Source organism: Trichechus manatus, unplaced genomic scaffold (genome assembly GCF_000243295.1).
Source record: "Trichechus manatus latirostris isolate Lorelei unplaced genomic scaffold, TriManLat1.0 scaffold00161, whole genome shotgun sequence".
Classification (NCBI taxonomy): domain Eukaryota; kingdom Metazoa; phylum Chordata; class Mammalia; order Sirenia; family Trichechidae; genus Trichechus; species Trichechus manatus.
In genome coordinates, this window is record NW_004444097.1 from 3,661,862 (window position 1) to 3,683,485 (window position 21,624).

General features: G+C 41.3%; 1 protein-coding gene across 1 annotated transcript in view; it reads right to left on the reverse strand.

Annotated features, from left to right (window-relative positions):
* FBN1 (fibrillin 1) overlaps positions 1 to 21,624 on the reverse strand; it is a 275,284-nt gene that overhangs the window by 27,764 nt on the left and 225,896 nt on the right. Inside the window, exons 43-51 of the mRNA XM_004386296.2 lie at positions 20,566 to 20,637; positions 17,078 to 17,203; positions 14,235 to 14,357; positions 10,152 to 10,277; positions 8,070 to 8,186; positions 6,862 to 6,990; positions 5,800 to 5,919; positions 3,225 to 3,350; positions 303 to 452 (exon numbers count right to left, since the gene is read on the reverse strand). Coding sequence (XP_004386353.1) covers positions 303 to 452; positions 3,225 to 3,350; positions 5,800 to 5,919; positions 6,862 to 6,990; positions 8,070 to 8,186; positions 10,152 to 10,277; positions 14,235 to 14,357; positions 17,078 to 17,203; positions 20,566 to 20,637 — 1,089 coding nt within the window. The remainder of the gene's footprint in view (positions 1 to 302; positions 453 to 3,224; positions 3,351 to 5,799; positions 5,920 to 6,861; positions 6,991 to 8,069; positions 8,187 to 10,151; positions 10,278 to 14,234; positions 14,358 to 17,077; positions 17,204 to 20,565; positions 20,638 to 21,624) is intronic.

Consider the following 21,624-nt stretch of genomic DNA (forward strand, 5'->3'; position numbering starts at 1 on the left):
GTCCCCAGGTGGTATACATGGCTAACTCACTTGACCGCTAACTAAAAGGTTGGAGGTTTGTCCACCTAGAGGCACCTTGGAAGAAAGGCCTGGCAGTTGAATTCCGAACACTCAGCCATTGTGAACCCTGTGTAACACAGTTCTACTCTGACACATGTGTGGTCACCATGAGTCAGAAACGACTTGATGGAACTGGTGTGGTGTTATGTTTGTGTGTTGCCTTTAAGGCCCACAGCCTTACTTGCGTCATGGCCAGCCTGCACCCTGAGTGGCACAGAGAGAAACGCAGATGACAGACATACCATCGGGCTCAGTGGGGCACAGCTCGCAGGGATCTCCCCACCCTTCTCCCTTCAACGCACAGCAGCATTCCTGTTTGGAGTGATTCCTGGATTTGGGTGATGAACACTTTCCTCCTTCAAACTTCACGTAACAGTAGCTCATTCGCAAGTCTGCAACACAAATTCATGATAATCTTCAGTTGTTTTCCTACTAAATCTTCACTGTATAATACTGAGTAAGACACCACCACAGTGTGCAATGTGTCCTCCTCTCATTGCTATTGTGATGCTCCTTAGATGACTGACTAGTAACTGAGCCCAGATCATTAAAGTCATGGGTGACTTTTGGAGTGAGATCTGATGAACACATCTCTGTGGCTTAAACTTATTATTTCTCCTTTTTGTCAATTTTGCAAAATAACCTGATGTGAACAATAAAATCCAATACTATCACTTTTTAAAACTGCCATCCATCAGCGACTTCAGGATTGGAACATTCACAGAGGGAATCATTCTCAATATCTCTTCACAGATGGCTCTGCCTGCACATGTTTTGGATAACATTTATGAGCACCCAGTTCACCTTGACTGAAAAAAAAATCTAGGCGCTACACAGAGGCTTGAACACATGAAGTGCAGAGCGAGTCTAAGTGGTAAACTTCCTTCATCGAACTTCACAAGTAGGAGTGGCTCGTTCATACCTGTGGCCTTCAGGTGCCAGGTTGTGTTCTCATAGTTCCTTTGCATTTTTTCCTTCAAAAATGTTACCCATGCTTCTGTGGAATTTTATCATTTGGGGGCCTGACTACTGATTTGTCACCTTGCCAGGACAACCTGGCTCTTAATTCCCTGGCTCTAGCAACATCTGTGCTCTGTAGGTGATTTCCCTGGTGCAGTGGTTAAGAGCTTGGCTGCTAACCAAAAGGTCTGCACTTTGAATCCACCAGCCATTCCCTGGAAACCCTATGAAGCAGTACTACTCTGCCCCATAGGGTTTCCAAGGCTGTCATATTTATGGGAGCAGACTGCCACATCTTTCTTCCAAGGAACGGCTGGTGGGTTTGAATCACTGACCTTTTGGTTAGCAGCCAAGTGCTTAACCACTGTGCCACCAGGGCTCCCTGCTTCTCTAGATTTGATTATTAATCAAAGGTGCCTTCCAATGGGAGAGAGAGCTGTGCTCACCCGCACACTTTAACTAGGGCTCTCTGGGGTGCCTATTTACCAGTCCATCTGCAAAGGGCCCTTAATGACTTTGGCGATTTCATCAGAACTACAAAAGTCACTTTCCCTGTTTGCATTCCTCAATTCTGGCTCTGCCTCCAGAAGCATGTGGCAAGGCCGCTCACAGCTGGGCTGATTCTCCCTGCAGCGTTAGCTTGCTCTGTGACAGGCCAGTGCAAATTGAATTAATAGCCTATGAGTTTCCTCTGGCCTGCCACATCGGCAGATTCACACCTGGTTTCTCACTGCTTTCTTTCCAAACTCAGGCCCAGCCAAAGTCACTCAAAAACAAGGGAGCAGGAGTTAGAATTTATCTGGCTGGTCTGTACTACACAGATACAGTATCTGTCTGAATCACACACCACCCCGTCTACAACCTGAAATCCACATGGGCCTCTGATAGCTAGCTACCTTCAAGATTAAAACTGACCAGACAACTCTCAAGTCTCTCCTTCATACCTCCAAACATTGGCTAACAAAACAACCAGTGAAAAGCGAAAAGTTAATCAGACAATTAGAATAACAATGGCAAAAGTCTATAAAGGACTTGGAAACTAACAAAGGTTTGTCACATGTTCAGTAAGATTAGTTGGGTAGGTATTACTATTACTATTGTTTAAAATGAAGACAGTGCATTCCAAAAGATTAAATAGTTTTTGCCCTAGGCTGAAAACAGCAGGGCTGAGACCCCAAACCCAATTTTTGGACTCTTAAATTCAGAGCTTTTACCTTGATATCCACTGCCTTGTATTTGATACTATGGAGAAAAACGAACAAATAAACAAACACACACACAAAAAAAGAAATGGGGAAAAATGTGTGTGTTTGTGTTTTTTTAATCTCCCTTGAATTCATTCAAACTAGTTTGAATTAGTAAATAAACCCATACAAACCCTTTGCCATCGAGTCGATTCTGACTCGACCCTGTAGGACAGAGTAGAACTGCCCCATAGGGTTCCCAAGAAGCAGCTGGTGGATTCGAACTGCTGACCTCTTGGTTAGCACCCAAGCTCTTAACCACTGTGCCACCAGCAAATAAGTAAACAGATGGATATAACTACATTGTTTAGAAAAGTCCAGTTAATTTTGAAACTTCATCATATACTGTGTACTGTGTTATGCTTAAGTTCAGATTCCCTGTTAATTTTTTTTTTTTTTTTAATTGAAAGTCAACCTGGCAGGCCCTTGAAAATTCTTACTGAAACAATTCACAAGTATTATCCCTGAAAACAATACGGCCAGCAAGAATTCTGGTCAGTTTATTTTTCTGTTTTCTTAGAGATCTTGGGAGTGATGGGCACTATATTCTGGGAGGATATGGGTTAATCTTCTCTTTTCTGTCTGGAAGTTTTGGCCCATATTTATAGAGGTAACCTCTTCTGAGGCAGAGAATGTGCAGCTGAATTTCCCTGGGATTGCCATACTCAGGGGCTAACAGGTGATCCCCACTAACTGGCCTATCAGCACCTGTGTCCTTAGAAGGGAGAGAAATTTAAGTGCAAGGAAAGTTCCTGTATAACAACCATAACTTGATGGATGAGTTTTTAACCTAAAAGTAAAAATAAACCTTCTGACATATGGTAATCATTAGATCTCTGAGTGAATGAGAACTCTCCATCTTCCCTTTCACAAAGAGTCAGAGCTTAGCCATGTTTCAAAATAAAACCACAACACATAAACACAGAGTCATGAAAGTCTAGAGGCTTCAAAGGCGCTTACCTTGGCATCTCCTTCCAGTGGAGGACAAGGAGAATCCTTCTGGGCAAAGACATTTGAAGCTGCCTTCAGTGTTACTGCATGTGCCCAAGGCACAGATTTCTGGCTCTTCAACACACTCATCAATATCTAAAAGAATTAACACATGTCAGGCAAAGTCAGGACACAGTGGAGGCACCATCAGATACCAAATGCAAAATGTACAAGAACAAAGTGCAGCTGAGCTCCAAAATTCTTCCACTAATGAGGATACTGAATATACTTTCATCTATCATAATGCTGTGAGCGGGACTAGTAGGATGTGATGCCTTTTAAAAAATTGGTTTTGACAGTTGTTGATGTAGCAATGGAATCTTCATGTGCTGTCTAAGGGGTCCTGTGAGAAACCTCTCTTACCCAGATTGAGTTGCTTGGCTAATTAGAAAAGTAAGAGTAATTTCAAACCAAGCTAAGAAAGAAGCCAAGAACTCCAGAGTCCCACCTCATCATTTTAGGGTAAATGGAAGCCCTGAGATTTTAACTGGGCTGACAGGGAGTCACCCATTGAGATTTCTCAGCCTCTGATCCAAAATTATTTCCCTCCACCCTCTCCCGTGCTTTTCTCAATACTCTGTGCTATGGCCCCGAAATGATAAATTTTACAAGGATATTATTATTCATGAAACTAAGTATAACACAATGAAGTACAAACTAAAGATATTAGAGAAAATGTGACTCCTAACTCTCATTTGCAGGATAATTTCTATTAAGACACAAGATACCTTCCTTGTACAGGTTGTATTTTTTTCTTTCATCATACAAATAAGAACTGGATACATTTAGAGTTTTGCCATATTTCCTTGAGTATATTAAATACATCTTAGCTGCCTGAAAGGGCTGGTAAAGGGTGGGAACCATATGCTGCAATTCACCTTTGAGAACATCCAGTTTATGCCTACTGACCCGGCTGAATTATTAATCATAGCCTTTCTGCTTTAAAAAATTGTCTTGGGTTGGTCAATAAATTACACGGCCAATCTACTTATGGAAAAATACAACCACTCTATTCTAACAAACTCACCCATCTTTTTCCCTGATTTTCAGGAGGAATTTATAATGAAGAAAATTATAAGTCTTGGCTTTAAGCCATGCTATTTTTATGGAAATTTTTTTTTTAATGCAATACAAAATATCCCTTGTGTCTTGGGCCTCTTTATTTTCACATGCTTGTGCAAAGAGTCCTACCCTCACCAAAATGTCTTCACATTACACAACTTTACTTCCCACAGGTCCAACTAAGGGGAAGTTAAGAAATTAACTCCATCATCTTGACTTAACTTCACAAATACCACACATTAGATAGCTTAAATGTGTAATGCAAAGTGACTATCTGTACAACACACCATCAGCCTCTTCATCACTGTTATTAGGTTGTATTTAGAACTGTGTGATGTTTCCTGCGGTTTACTCACGAATCTTAGCTGCAGCTAATTGAATTACTCTATCCCCACAGCCCCTCTGCTCCCACGTCTAACTTTTTAAGACAGAAGCCAACTTTTGTAAAAATGCTCAATTTTTTTTTTTTTGGTTGTTGTTCTGCTTCCATAAAGATTTACAGCCTTGGAAATCCTACGGGGCAGTTCTACCCTGTCCTATAGGGTTGTTACGAGTCGGAATCAACTCGACAGCAGTGGGTTCTGGGTTACGATCTTATGGTAAGAATTAGCCTATAGGTGCCAACTCATTAAAAGTGGGGACAAAGATTACAGAATGGTCACATTTATAGGCTATCTGGGAAGTTGTTTTTATTTCTATACATCTCCATTTGGTTCATTTTAGGAGAACTCGGAATTCATCATGAGGCCAATCCTTAATAAAATTAACACGTTTAATAATTTCCACTTAGGCCTAATTTTGATAAATTATTTCCATTTAGAATATTACTACTTGAATATAATTTAAATTGGATGTATAATAACATTTTTCATTGGCAGTATTAAAAGTGGAGGAAAGTTTCACTCTTTACGGATTAGATGCAGACCTGTTTAAAGTCTACTTTTAAAGTTTTGGCAATTAATGTAATTCATTTAGGGCAATGACAGTTGTGTTGAAATTAAAGGAATGCAGTTCTATAAAATTTGCTGAGAATCTATTTGGTAGTAAGACATTTCCACCACTGTATAGGTAAAAATAACACAGGCAAACTACACAGCCACATTCATCCAATCTTGAATATGGTCATTTAAAGATTTTTAACTGGAATCAGGAAGCTATTTTTAGCTGCAACCCGCTGGCATTTGAAAATATGTAAATCAGGAATTCTGGAAGTAGGATACAGCATCTTTACAAGTTACATAAAAGTACACTGGACGAGAGTCAGAGTCACGTGGCCACCTGTAGGCAAAACAACTTCAGCAGAGATCAGCACAAGAATTAGATTTTCTTGTCTCTCTGTTTAAGCATGAGGCCATGAAGTCATACCCTCTGCCTCTGGATTTGTCTCTGACAAAGTATTCCAAAATAAAGACACTGTCACAGAAACCTGTTCTTCTGGTGCAGTGGCTGGTTCTGTTTTTCCAAACACTGAGGGTCCTCCTACCTTCACACTTGTCATTCTGTAGACTGTATCCAGGTGGACAAATGCACCTGTAGGACCCATCCAGGTTCTGGCAGGTGCCTGGTGCACACTTTCTGGGTTCCAAAAGACATTCATTGATATCTGCAAAGAAAAGAGGAAAAGAAGGAAGTAGTTCTCACTGGCATGATGTCCATCGTGCAATTAAAATCCAAAGAAACAAATCAAATCAAAGAAACAATATAGAACTAAATGAAGTCTGCAAAATTCCACCACAGAGAAACAGAAAAGACTCAATAAAAACAAGCCTTATTGGCTTTCTGAAAAGTACAATGTAACAACTATATTTTATCTTACCTACCACAAATTAAATATTTCCAGAGAAGTGTAGCATCTGAACAGTCAATAGGTATCAAGAATTTTAAGGGCACCCAACAGATTTTATTAGAACTTACTTCAAAGGTATTTTGAAGAAAAGAATATATTAAAGGGAATGACAATTGTTTATAAAAATTAACTGTTTTCTGTGAGTACAATAAGTTATTTTTAAAAGGTAAGGGGAAAAACTGATACTTTGGGCATATATAACCATAACCTGTTGCCGTTGAGTTGATTCCGACTCATAGCGACCCTATAAGACAGAGAAGAACTGCCCCATAGGGTTTCTAAGGAGCACCTGGTGGATTTGAACTGCTGACCTTTTGGTTAGCAGCCGAACTCTTATTCACTATGCCACCAGGGTTTCCTTGGCATATATATATAGGAGCCCTGGTGGCACAGTGGTTAAGTTTGAATCCACCAGGCACTCCTTGGAAATCCTATGGGGCGGTTCTACTCTGTCCTATAGGGTCACTACAAGTTGGAGTCAATTTGACGGCAACAGGTTTGGTTTTTTTTTTTGGGGGGGTATATATATATTTTTTTATAAAAACAAAGTCTTTACAGGTGAGATCAATATAATTCTACTCTGATTTTTTTTTTTTTTTTTCTCCAAGCTTTTCAAAGGAAGGACAGGGATAGAGACGGCCTGGCTCTTTCAGTATTCTCTGGAGCTCTGTCTGGAGGGTCTTCATGAGGTGTACTCACCCACACAGGTTCTCCCATCGGGGGCCACCTCATAGCCTTCATTGCACTCACACCGGAAGGACCCCACTAGGTTGATGCACTGGCCGTTCCTGCAAAGGTTCCCATTTCCAGTTGCACATTCATCAACATCTGCCAAAAAAATATCCTTTGATATATTCCAAAGAAAATGTCATCATCCCAGCAATGACAAAAACCTTTAGAGGGAAAAATACTTATTCTGAATGTTAGTGGCCTTTGCTGGCTCAGTAAACATAAGAAATTCCAACGAAGATCTAATTCTTAACAACAGACCTGGCTTTTTAAAATAATATTTTACTGTGTTTTTGGTGAAAGTTCACACAGCAAGTTAGGTTCCCATTTGACAATTTCCACACAAATTGTTCAGTGACCACACTTACATTTTTCACAATGTGTCACCATTCTCTTTAATTGTGTTCTGGTTGTTCCATTTCCAGTACTGTAGTTTCCCTGCCCCCTTATCTTCTCAACTTTGCCTTACAGTAAATGTCAACCTTTTGGTCTCATACAGATGGGTTACAGACCTGGCTATAAGCACTGATCAAAATCAAGATTATATAATTATATTAATCAGAGAATGACAACTTATATCAGAATTTTATATGAGTTTCACCTTGCTTTAAATTTTATTTTTAAAGACTAAAAGTGAATTACTAGAAGACAATCAGTGGAGTGTATTATTAAGTATTCTTGCAATTAGAAGTATATCAGATTAGCCTCTGGCATAATACAAGATTTGGTTCATTATCCCAAGTATGAATAATAACATTTTTAATAGAGGGAATTTTACAGATTCAGTAATTTATATGTTTTAACAAGAGGTGTTAGTGGAACATCTGGACAGGTAGGTCCGCATTATTTCTGAATTATTTAATTTCTATACAAAGAATCTCTTTTGCATGTTTTAAAACTTATCAATTTAGTTTGAAATTTACTTAATTTATAGCAAAGTAGACATAAAAATTATAGCTGTTAATGAGCATTCCAATAAAAGGAATGGATGTTGTTCCTATACTTGACATTTAATTGGCACACTATAATTGATGAGTCCTTTAACCAGCTTTGATGCGTACAATGGCATACGTTAAAGAAAGACAGCTGGCATGCTGGAGATGATGCTAATCACAAAGGACACGTATAAAACTGACTTCCTTTGCTGTATTCCTCTACAGCCATTGCATAACACGCACCTATGCAGTCATTGTTGTGAGAAAGGATGAAGCCATGATTGCAGCGGCAGTTGAAGGAACCAATTGTGTTTCGGCAAGTTCCATTCCCACAGGCATCTCTTTCACACTCATTTATGTCTAGTAGGAATAAAGGGCATAGAGAGACATAATTATTAAAGGAAGAAAAATGGTTACACGTTTACCAAGGGCTAAAGGGCATCTGAGGGTTCGCAGTATCTCGTACATAGACCAGTTATTTCTCGATGTAGCTGTGTCAGTGGTGGCTCCGTGTAAGAAACCAGCAAAAGGCAAGTCTAAGTCTTGGGAATAAATCCTTCCCTTGGTTGGCATGCGAAAGGAGGCAAGCTAAGGACATGAGAACTGGACAAGTTATTTTATTCTATTTGCTTGTAGAATTCTCCACCCTTGCCACTTTTTCTCAAATATTTTCACTTGAAAATGGAAAAAATTCTCTGCGCATCTGGGTCTTGATCTGCCGCCACCTTTGGCAAACTTCTGCCTTTAAGAGTCTCACTCCAATTTACCAAAAAAGCAGTGATTCACCCAGCATTACTTCTCAATCAGCAACAAAATAACCCAGCACTCGAACTCTCCTAGCATTTTAGACATCTTTTCCTTTTTCCCAATCCACTCTTCCAAACACATGACCATGCCAGTCAATTGTGACTTCTCTCACGCTTCTGAACTATTCCATGTGATGGCACTTAATTTAGTTCTTCTCATACCTACTTGCATCGTTGTTTGTCTTTTTACCGGTCTACGTCTTTTCCCTTCGACAATTGTGTAAAGCTATTTTGGTATCTTATATGTCCTTGCAACTCCCCACAGTAACTAATGTGTTTCTTACAAAGAGCAGGAGTACATTATGCTGAGGAAGAAATAAAAATATAAAGAAATGAAAGAAAGTTGATAGTTCGAGGCTGTATCAAGTTGTAAGAGCAAGGCTGAGTGAGGAGTGAGGAGCGGAAAGTAACATCTAAGGTAGCAAAGCCTGTGGTGTTTAGAGTTAGGACTTCCTTTCCTTTCCAGTTTTGGACACGGAGATAAATTACCTGTGATCCTCAATCAAGAAGCTGTGGTTGACCCCAGAGTGACTGCTGTGTGTGTGTGGTTAAAGACTGCATCCAGATGAGTTAGCCTGGCAGCATTCAAGAGCTTCTGCCTTGGTTCATTTTTAGGCAAGCTAGTGAGATTCTTTGGTGGGGCAGGGATGGGGTTCTGCATAATTCAGATGGAGAAGAAGAGGGTGGGCAGGTTTCAGAGTGAGGAAGGGGTTACTCTCCAGTGATGAGCACAGCTGATTAGGCCCCTTTCATTTAAAACTTGTTATCTGCCCCGAGAAGACAAAACTTTGTAAGAACGTTCCCTACTGGATGAATCCAGTTATAGCCAAAAGCAAGCATTTCAAATATTCCTCCATTGATTGTTCTCCTTTCAGCTGTGAAACTGATTCATGTTCTTAAAGACCCCAAAAGACTTAAAGGATGCTGCTTTAAAGTAGAAAAAGGAGAAGGAAAGGGAGAAAATGATGGATTGCATATTTGAAGTTTATTCCAAATCAGCACCTTGATTCAGTGCTGAAACCAAAGGAGAGATTTAAATCCTGAGCTTTTTCCCCTAGGAAAATGTTTCTTAACTTTTTTTTTTTGAATGTAGATTTGTCTTTGAGGATTTGGTACAAAATATAGACCCTTCTTGAAACGTGATCATATTCACACTCAAAAGATGAAATCTGTTCCAAGGTACAATAAGGCACGTTCACATTTTATGGTAAATATCATAAAAGAATAATAAGCTTTTAGCATTAATAAAAATTAAATTTTGACCTTACTGTCTTTCTCCTTTAGTAAAACTTTTTTTTGGAACTGACAGCAAAATGATTATCGAAGAAGGTATTTATTATGTTCACCTCGTAACAGATGACGTGCAAAAGGGCGTTAATTCTGTACACCTGTCTGTGTTTCTACTTTTTAAGTAGCAAAGAAACTACTGAAAGACTTAGTATTAAATCTCAAATATGTTTAGACGCAAATGAATTTTTCAATAGGATATAAAGAAAAAAATGAAAGGATAATCACTCACCCAAACACATGGTTTGATCAGCATTTGTTTTAAAGCCAGTATGGCAAATGCAATAGAAGCTTCCAACTGTGTCAATACACTGTCCATGGCTGCATATGTTGGGGATTTCTTGGCATTCATTGCGATCTGTAAATAAAAACACCTTAAGCATCATAAGCGGAAGATTAGAAGGGAACATCTAATTGAATAACTTACTTGTAGGTATTATACTCAGTATAAATCCTAGTTCTAACCCAGTAAAACAGACACTGGCATTTGTTTGGCTCAAAATTGGTCAAAACTCACTCTCATTTACTGGGCATATTCTGATTAAGTTAACAACACATGAAACAACGTAAAACAGGGCAGTATTAAAAACACGTTCTGAAAGGTGTGAGAACTTACAAGTAGAATGGGGCATGGGGGAACCTAAGCTGGGGAAGCTTTTCTATTTGATTATTTGCCTATGCAAAGTCACAGCCGGCAGAATTAACTGGAGTATTTTCTCGAGTCTAGATTTGGTGCCTTAAATCATGGAGTCTTCATGGCTTCCCTTGGAAATTTGTATCAAAGTCAAACAAATCCCATTGCTAAGGTGAGTTTTCTTGAAGGAAAACCCACATTGTCCATTGTTCAAGCTTCACCTCATTGTTCTGTCTTATTCCTATGACCTTTTGTTCCATCCTAAACAAGTCTTCGTGTCTACACATGACTTCTCTTAGTATTTGACTATCCTAAAGATTTTTCTTTGTTTTTATTCATATTTGTTTAAAGGAAAGCCCTCTCACCTTGCTTTTGCCAATCTTTAAGCTCCAAATTATACTTCTCATCAATTGAATCTGTGTTGCTCTCCTGAAATCTGATTATCTGAGGGGCAGAACTTCATGCATGCATCCACAAATGACATAATTACATGCCTACTTCTGTCTTTAATTTTTTAAAGCTCTCAAGAATCTGTTTAGAGCAAATATAATTTGAAGAGCATTGAACCACCCTGATTTTCCTACCTCACCAGAGGCAGCAAACAGCAGAAGACCGTTTTTGCTATAGATGCTGTAAGAAACCGCAGTACCCTCCTCTAACTTTTAGTCATGACTTGCTGTTTGCCTGCCCTGTCTGCTGAGAAAACAGCAATTGGGAATGGGCACTGTTAGCTGCACAAAGCAACCTTGCCCATGTCAGAGAGGCAGATAGGCCCTCGGTTTCATGTGCCCTGGCTGCCATTTTTGTTACTACTACCTCTTGTCAATATATAGGACATTTAGAGCTAATGAATCACCATACCGTTTAGAAGTCCCAAGTGAGGTTGAGTATATCATTAGGATGGGACAGTGTGAGACATCAGTTCAGGAGCTACTGTTAGCCTATGAAGAAATGCTGATTAACCCAACAAATTATGATTATTCTTATTTGAGAAAATGGATTTAAAATCAGCAAACTGTTCCCCAGGACAGGCAGAAGAAATTTATTTCTATTCCTAAGTTCAGTGAAGGCAGCTGATCTTGAGAAAGGGTGTCTTGGAGCCTACTGTAGCTGGCCCAAATTTTGGGCACCTTTGGGGAGTACTGGATCTGGGAGTATGCAGGAGACCTTTCTTTCTTACGTCTGGGTCCAACAAAGATATGGGGGGCATTAGGGATTTTGTTAGAAAGGGGTCCCCAGTTAGGATTTCTTTTTTCCTCCAGTGCCTACTTCATGATGATTTAAAAAAATGAAAAATGGAGTCTTTACCGGGGAAACAGACAGAAACTAGAAAACTAGGTTTCTACCATAAACTCTCAGGAGATGATATCTGAGGTTGGGTCAGTTGAAAGGAAACCACACACAGTGGTTGGGAAGAACTTGTCTCTTGTCCTCAGCTGGGCAAGGCATTTCAGAACAGGGCGGCGTTTGCTCTAACTGTCCAGCTTCTGAGGTCAAACTGGCCTCCTGGCCTTAGATATCTGTTGTTCTCTCTGATCTGTCAGCAACAATGCGGTGCAATGGCCAGCTGTGATTTGGGGTGGGAAATGATGTATTTATGAGTTCAAATAAAAATCTTACGATGGAGAGAAAGTTTTAGCTCTTCTCATCTTAAACACGGGGAGAGAAATATTTTGCAACATGCCCGAAAAATGCCAACTATGAGATAGCAGTTAAAGAAATTTTAAAAAAATTTAAAAGAAAGATACAAATGAAGTCACTTCCAGAGTGAAGTCTTCAGCCCTAGACACCGAACAGTTAAGACAAAACTCAAGTACATTTCCCCTCTGCTGAAGATTTCAGTGAAGGAGGACAATTGAGCTTCTGGCTACAAATAACACTACCCAGTGTTATCAGTGGTAATACCTGAACTGTTTTATATAGATTAATGTTACTACAAGAAAATACGAAAGCGCTTAATCCCCAGCAGGCCATGCCTGCACTTCTCATCTTGGTGTACAAACAGCTCCCTCCCACTTGTTGTCTGAGTGTGAAGTGGTGTGAAATGACACGTTCTATATTATCAGCAATTCTTTATTTTGACTGGAATTATTTCACCCAGTTTCAAAGAAATATAAATTAAGAATAAAATGCAGGGAAGTGGGATCAATGCCAAGCTGCACTAGGGTATTGTGGTTCATATCCCAGACGTCCCCTCTCTTCCTGTCCTGTTATTTTAATAAACGGGTAACAACAACTCTGTTGACAAAATGCTAAACACTTCCACATGTTCCTTTAAGCTCAACAAAACAAGTCTCCACGCTCAAAGTGATTTTTTTGTTCTGCTATTACACCCTCTTCCCCCCAAGGTCTCATAAAACAGTGCAACATGCCCTACAGAGAGCAGTACACTTCCTACCACCTCATCACCGGTGGGCAAGGAAAATCTGACCGTGTTCCTTGTGTTGTCTCATTCACAAACGCATAAAATATCCAGGGAACTCCCTGCAGAAGGAGCCCTCGGCAAAAATAACACGCTCTGCCTGACCGCCGTGCTAAATACAGTGAAATATAGTTACCCAAAAACTTACATTTAATGCATTGTGAGGTATTAGTTTGCTTCTGGCTGAAATACCAACTATTTTAATTTTGATAACACTAGCAACAAGGTACCATCAGATACTTAATAACTTTACCATCAATTGAAGTTGCTAGCATACCTATCCTTCTTACTTCTACTATATCCCTGACAAAAGTGAACAACAAAAAATTTAACCCACAGTGGACAGAGTTTCTGATTTTACAGCAGATGATTTATTAGCTAACAAAAGCCTGTTAATATTTGCTGCCCTCAGTGAGTGATCTTTCATATGTAAGATATTTAGAAGAAAAAAATGATGCTGCTGTCTCTGATTCATGCAGTTAATCTGGATCAGCTCAGGAGAGCTTCAACTGTCTAGATTTGGCATGTGTGGCTGAGATGGTGACAATCTCGCTTGCCTAACATGGATTATGTGGAAGGAAAAAAAAACTGGTCCTGAATATTGGTTAGAAGAGTGTGTGTGTGCATGCGTGCTGTTGCTAGCAGCTGTCGAGTTGACCCTGACTCATAGTGACCCCGTGTACAATAGAACAAAATGCCACCTGGTCCTGTGCCAGCCCCATGATCAGTTTTGGATTGGACAATGTTGCGTTGCGATCCATAGGGTTTTTGCTGGCTGATTTTTGAAAGCAGATTGCTGGGCCTTTCTTCCCAGCCTATCTTGGTCTGGAAGCTCACTGAACACCTGTTCAGCGTCATAGCAACCTGCAAACTTCCATTGACAGACAGGTAGTGCCTGCCCTTGAGGGGCACTGGTCAGCAATTGAAGCTGGGACTCCCACATGGAAGATGAAAATTCTACCACTGAAACATCCCTGCCTCATGTGTGTGTGTGGGGGGGGGTGGTGGTGATGCAGTTCTGGGGAGGGGTGGAGGCAGTGGATACGTAAATATGAAGTCTATTTATATATGAGTTACTTCTTTTCTGAAAAGTATTTAGACATTTCAGCATTTATTCCCAATTTAGTTATTAGAGCTCAGCCAACTAAATCTTACTTCATGTATTCTCCAACCTAGCCATCTCATTAGAAACCCAGGTATTTGGAGCTGGGTAGACAGATCTCTTCAGTGGCGCAGCCAGCCGGGGGTGAGCTACGTACCGTTGCACTGCCCAGTGGAGGTGAAGCGGTAGCCAGGCTTACAGTCACAGCGGTAGCTGCCGGCAGTGTTGGTACACTCGGCGTTGCGCTGGCACACCGGGCCATTCTGGCACTCGTCGATATCTACAAGCAGAAGAGGATCAAGTTCAAAGGAGAACAGAATCTGGTGTCAAGTCAGCATGGCCTCTCACGTAAAAATAAGTGCAGATTTTCTTATTTTGATCTGTTCTATTAGAAAGACAATAAAAGACTCAAAACTTGTTTTCTAAATTTTCCACTATACTAATATTTTTCATAAATGTGAGTACTTGATTTATGACCACATATGGACTCCAATGATGCTCATTCATGACCAAAATAAGGTCATGAAACTCAGCTGCTAGGGCCAGGACTTGATGTGGGCATACAGTAAACACCACAGAAGTCTTAACCTGCACGTACAAAAAGCCCCAGGACTTTATGAGTCAATGAGGCTCCTTCTGTTTAGAAGGTTATAAGGTCTGCATAGAAATCACTTGGGATCCTGTTAAAGTGCCGATTCTGACTCAGCACAGCTGGCGAAAGGCCTGGACTTCTGCACTTCCAACCAGTTCCCAGGTGATGCCAGTGCTCCTGGTCGCGGCCCTGCGTGGAGCAGCAGGGCTGTAGAGGTTCCTCCCTAAAGTACTGCAACATGGTGGCCAAATCAAGGAAATACAGTATGGGAAGCTGCACATAACATTACTAAAAACAGCCCAACTCTCATTACCAAAGAAAAGAATAAAACAAGTATTGTATGCTCCAGAGGTTGGACTACGCTCATAAGGTGATTTGTCTACCTCTTCTTGGTTTTTAAACATGTACCTAATGTAATTCTAATTTGTGACATCACAAAAGTTACTGCACAGTCCAGGCTATACCACAGGGCAAATTACATGCCCTCCCATCCCCCCCACCCCCGGCTGCAATGAAACAATCTAATTCAGTCTAAATCCAATACAGGGGACTAGCCTGTAACAGAGGTGGACGACAGCCTTCAGTGTCAGTGCTATGTTTTTACACAGAAGTTGGCTCAGCCAAAGAAGTTCCCACAAGGGGGTGGCGAATACACCAAGCCAGCTTTCACAGATGCCTCTCAGTGTGTGTGTGCTACTCGCTCCACCAGTGGGAAGTGCTATCGAACGTGGGGTGGGTGATGCCTCTCTGTGCAACAGATTCAAGAGCAGAAGTCCACCTGCTCAGGTTCCAACAGACCTAGCACCCTCCACTCACTAGACGGGAAGGGTGTACAGAAACACACTGAGGGTAGCTCATGACACTGGAGAAGGCAAATGGTGTCGCAGACAAGCCTTTCTGTGACATCTCAGCTAACACCTGACTACATGCATATTTGGAGAGGGCAGAGGCATTTGGGGATGCTCTCTAAGTCACTTCTGAAATCCATTCCAATCTCAGTGTTGCTTAGGCATTTATTCAATCAACTTTCATTTTCTGACTCTGAGAGTGAAGAGTGCAGGAAAGCAGCAGACCCTGGATTCAACATTCACCCTGAAGGTGAAGATTCTTCAAAAGGAAACCAAAAGTTGGAGCACTCAATAATCTACACACCCACTGTCACCCTGGAAGCAAAGCACCTTACATTAGTACAGAGGCACATGTTCAACCTCACGTGTGTATCACAGTCTACGCTGACTTGGTGCTCATGGGTGGCCTTGCTATTGGTTCTGGTCAAGGGCTGCTGCTTAAGCAGATGTAGGTGCCTGGGTAAAGTAACCATCAGAGGGGTCTCTGAATGTAAGAGAAGGGAAGATGCCATAAGAAGGTGGCAGGGATCCTGAGGCATGTATGAAAGGAGGAAGACTGTGGCTGTGAGGAAGGCAGCCAACCTTAGCAATATAAAGTCATCTGCCATGGGGTCCCTTCTTCTCTCCCATGTCATACTTCCTATTCATTCAACTGATCCTTGGTGCGTCTCCCAAAGCACAGGGACTGGGGCCAAGATCTGGAATGGCTGTCTCCCTAGGAAGGCTCTATTCCCACTAACCCACATGCAGGCCGGTCAGGGACATGTGCTGATTTGCCCATAGTAATAATGAAAAGCCTGGGTGAGGAGAATGTAACAAAAAAACGGGGTCAGGACTATAACTTTACTCATGGCCTAGAACTCCAAGTTTAAGTATTAAAAAGAAAAATATTCCAGCTATCCTAAGGCACATGCTATATTTAATAACCAGTAAGTCCCTTTTACTAAAATGTAAAAGAACACTATCTTCCCCAGATGTAGGGAAAATATGAAGTGCTATGAGGAATGCTCAGACTCACAGAACATATATATGGCAACCGGAGGGTAATTTGAAAATGAAAAAGTACCATTTGCATCCATGCCAACTTTCTTCATATAAAATCAAATCTGCTGCTTTGCCATGTGGAATTCTCCCATGCATTTGGAATATCTGCATTAACCTTGTTTTCGCTTGGGAGTAGCAATGTCTCCGTTTGAGAGAGAATGCCGACTTTGGGATTCAGCTAAGGAGACTGCCCCCCACACATACACGCTTTCAAGGAGAGTGAAACAAAACCCATCTATGTGACACACCCAGGAACTCGAGGCTTTTCCCTATCAGATGGGAAATCTAATACATTGTGTGTGTGAGTGGGGTGGGGGGAATGCACATCCTGGTTTTTCCACAGGGAGTTGGACTCTTTCACATGAAGCTTCGTGTGATTCCACACCACGTCTCACCATTTCTAGAGCTTGATGCATTTCTGAAATTCCAATGTTGAGAAATTTGCCACATGTATGTGGTCAACTAGCTCATCAGTTGATTCATTTCTGGATAGGACACAGTCACAACACCACTTACCTTCACAAACCAGCAACTTGTCATTATAGAAAAATCCCACTGGACATTCACATCTGAAGCTACCAACCATGTTGATACACACTCCATTTTCACAGACCCCTAGGATCTCCCGGCATTCATCAATATCTAGAAACAGAGAAACCATGTATAAGTGTTGGCACCGCATAGGATCCCTGGGCAGGAAAATCAGGTTCAGTCAGCTGCTTCTAACTCAGTGCTCTATGTGTGTGTGTGTGTGTGTAAGGGTGGTGGTGTGGGAGTGGGGACACATCAATGAACAGCAAATTGAAATAGTTAAGCCACTTTCAGACACACGTGTGTCTACTCTTCTGGTTTTATTTCAGAATGGCAGCTCTGGACAGGTAGGAGTCACTGCTGTATCCACTGGGCATTGTGCACCTGATGAGCAGAATGAAAGTAACTGCCAAGGGTAAGTGGCCTCTCTACCCAAGAGTGGAATGGTGTTTGGCTAGAATGGGAAAAGTGAGCTGGTGAAGAACAGAAGAGGAGCCCATGGTCATAGTCAACTCTGATCTTTCAAATTCCACTTCAACTCCCTGTTCCTCCTTCATATGGCTTTAGAAACAAGGTTGGTCAAACAGAGGATGCAAGCTGGGCCCACGCTGACCTCGAAGACCATGTCAGCACTAAGAAAGGATGCTGCAACAGACTGGGCAATCCCTAAAACTGGGGGCTGGCCCTGACTGCTGCACCACGTGGTAAGTGTTCAATTCAAATTTGTTAAATACAGAACCAGTGTCTAGAAGTGGAGCTGGTGAGCAGTAAAAAAGGGCTAGAGTCCAAGTGAGAGCAGGGCCAGGTCCAAGGCAGCAAAAGCAGGGCTGGGCCAGCGAGTGAGGGAGACTGGTGGGCAGCCTCTCCTCCAGCCCAACCTGGCTTGGTCCACTCTCTCTGACCAGCATGAAATCCTGACCATTTAACTGTCCTCTAGCACAAGAGCAATAGTATTAATAGTGACTAACTCACTGTGTTCCTGGTACATTTCTACAACATGTAACCTGTATTTACTTGCCGAATCATCACAGCCACCCTATGAGATCGTCTCTAGGTACGATGACTAGCTTTACGATGCAGATGACGCAACCGAGGCCCAGCCAGAGGATGAAACTTGCCAGAGACCACATAGCCAAGAACAGGTGGGTGAGACCCTGAGGGTAGGAATCTGCTAACAGACTACCTGCCTCCTGTGTGTTTTTCCATATCCCAGTCATGCGATCTTCACAAGGTCGTTATCAAAGCACTTGCTATCCTGGAGGGCCCCTCCATCAGCTCCTTGACAGAGTTTGATAAAACAAACACCCCAGAAGCAAAGCGTTGGTCTCATCACAGGTCTTTCTAATAATGCACTAGCTTTTGCTTACTGTTGTTCCTGTCCTTTAGATGTCACAGTCTCAGGAGCCTCTACACGGTCCTCCATTTGCATGAGTTGTCAGGAGGGGGTCAGAGACTCAAGTGGAGCCTACCAGAGTGGCTGCAATTTCCGAATCACACTCTAAAACCAACCCGTCTTAATAGAGACATTTGATAGGCCATAGCTTTATGTCAGACCCCTTTCTAAAGGGCTTCATGTCGTTCCAAGGAAAACTGATCTATTTAATGGAAAAACAGCTTAGACTCTCAAAGGGTTTATACTATTATTTTGAATATAGGCAATTATGTTTTTAGATCTTTCACATTTGTTGAATTCACGTTGTTAAAAAGTTCTGAGAAGTAACATCACAATTGTGTATCAGCAAACAAGAAAATTCAAATGCCATTCTTTTAGTATGGGTTAAAACATGAAATATTATATTCATATTCATTTGTTTTAAATGTGAGTCGTGTGTATTATTATCAAGTTTAACAATAACAGACTAAGTCAAATTTCTAGCTGTTGTTAGGCATAAAATAGCAAAAGGATATATTAAAAAATATATTTTCTTTTCCTGTCTGGATTTTATTTGAACTTCAACTTGGAGTTTATATTTTAAGACAAGATTAATAAACGTGCTATAGTTTTAACCCCATTAGAATGGATTCTACAGCCAACAGTCTTAAGACCTTTCAGAAGGAGAGTAAAAAGCTTAAATAAAACAAAGTTCTTCAGTCATCTAAATATTTTGTCATGGTGGAATCTGGTAACAATAAGTATATTGCTAAATATCACATTTCCAGTTTGCAAGAGCTAGAGGCAAAGCAAGCTATGAGTCAGGACTGGATTCTGGGCCCAGCTCTGTTATTAATTAGTTAGGTGACCTTGGCTGAGTCCCTTCCCCTCTCTGAGCCTCTGTCTCCTCAAGTGTAAAGCAGAGCTTTTGGACTAGATGATGTCTGAGGGCTTTTCCAGCTCTACCGGCGATGATGCTAATGCTGTTTTGTGTCTTTGCTCACTGCCAGTATTGCAGGGCAGGCGTCACTGGGGTATGCCTGGCCCGTCCGTGGATCACCATGACTATTACAGGCCTCTTATCTTTGGATCAGAGATTCTAGGGAGATTAAAAGATCTGTTTGGGGAAGGGAAAAACAAAGCAGTGAGGGCCAGGTGTTTCATGCCAATGTCATTTAGCAGTTTTTCTTTCCAGACCATGAAGTTTCTTTGGACGTTGACTAGACTGTGGAGCCATATGGATTTGGCACCAAGACAGCCAGGCTGATTGCTGGACCAGACTCTTGTTTTCTTAAACAAGGTCACTGGAAAGGCTGATGCGGATTTCAGTTTACTTATTAGAAATAAGATGGAACAAAGCAAGTGGTGATGTTTCCGACTAGACACAATTGCTCAGACTTAAGAGGATCTAAGGATGCATATAAATCACACTAGGGAAAAACTCTGAGAATGCAGTAGCTTTCCATCTACTTCTGTGTTATTTGGTTTTAAACCACAAAGGCATGGCCTACACTGGCTGAACACTGTGCAGGATTTATGAATTCTGCACAAGCATCTCTACCGTGCAGTGGTCTCTGCTCCAGTTACCAGATGGGGCCCCAGACTGAAAAGATTTTTATTTCACATCTGAAATTCTCAAAGCAGAAGACCTGAGGAGACTCCACGTGAGATAAAATTGAGCCACAGCAAGGGTTTTAGGTGAACAACCTACATGTAAAGATTGGTGTGAAAAGTGATATTAAACTCATGTCTCAGTCAGAAGGAAGGACTGGGAATTACAGTCAAGTCAAACGTCAGCTGGCCCTACTCCCAGAATCTCTCTCTTTGTTGATGCCTGGGGTTGGGTGATTGTAATTTTGTGAAAAGCTTTCCAGGCGTCTTAACCATCAGCGACAGATGCTGCTTCCAACTACGTGGAGGTAAACAGGGTGTTTGCAGTTTGTTTCAAAGTAAGAATTGATGTTTCAATACAACTAAATGGCATTGTTTAATAATTTTTCCTTCTAAGAGAAAAAAAAAACTGAACAAATAATGGCATGAACTCCCTTTTCCTAACACAAAGGCAAAAACAGAAAGTCCTGATAACGCCATCATAACTCACCAACGGGTAAGCCGGTGTAAATGTCAATGACAAAGCCTGGCCTCTGACTTCCACAGAGTGTAGCAAATTCATCTGCAGGGATTAAACAAAGCAGGGTGGGGGAGGACAGGGGTCAGCAAAGAATAATCCAACAGAAAGAAATTACTTTGTAAACATTTTTGAAAGGTTCATTGTACTTATATACACAGTATTATGAAGGATTTAACAGAAAAAAGTCAACCTGAAAATTCCTACAGATATTGTAACCTCGCCCTTAAGACAAGCACTGAAGCAAAAAGATCTCACGTTGGTGTGCGAATGAGGGAGAAGCAGCGTCTCCACGTCAACTCCACTCATCCTGCATGGGTCTGTCTGCATGAGTTTGGGTTTCTCTGTGGATATTGCTCAGCTCCGGACCCAGGGAAAGGCAAGAGCAGCTCTCTCCACTTTGTATTAGGGGATTTAAGAGTTTAAGGAACCCTTACAAAAGCCATTTCCTCAGCAGCTTGGGGGAGAACCCAGCAAATCTAGCCAAATTCTTGACACTGGGTCTATAAATGGCTAATTTGGGTCAAACAACAAACCCTGGTCATTACTTCAATTTTTGGAACTGAATTTCTTTTGGTAAAGCATTCTCTCTCTCTCTGGAGACTGAATTCACCAAAGCTGATAATGAAGCATGAACTAAATGCCAACTAGGACGCTCCCCTCTGAGATTCTGTGACTCCAGATCACTACTCTAACTGGTGTGGTACGCCATCAATCTAAGCTCATGATGGCCATTGTCTTACTGGGCAAACCCAATGAAAATCAGTGAAAGGTATCTGAATTATCTTAAACAAAATATAATCTGTTCTTCTCCTAGTACTTTATTTCCTTAATATATGAGTCTCCACTTGCAACAAGTGTCATGCCAGCTGACAGTGGTATCCAGAGAAATTTCAGGGACTCCTAAAATGTGTGTAGTTTTCACAGCTTATGAAAAGGCCATGACTGGATCTGACCAGCATTGAACATGAAGAAGAAATCTTTAGATTCTTAAAACGCAGACATTTCTGAATATACGTGTTAGTCTACATA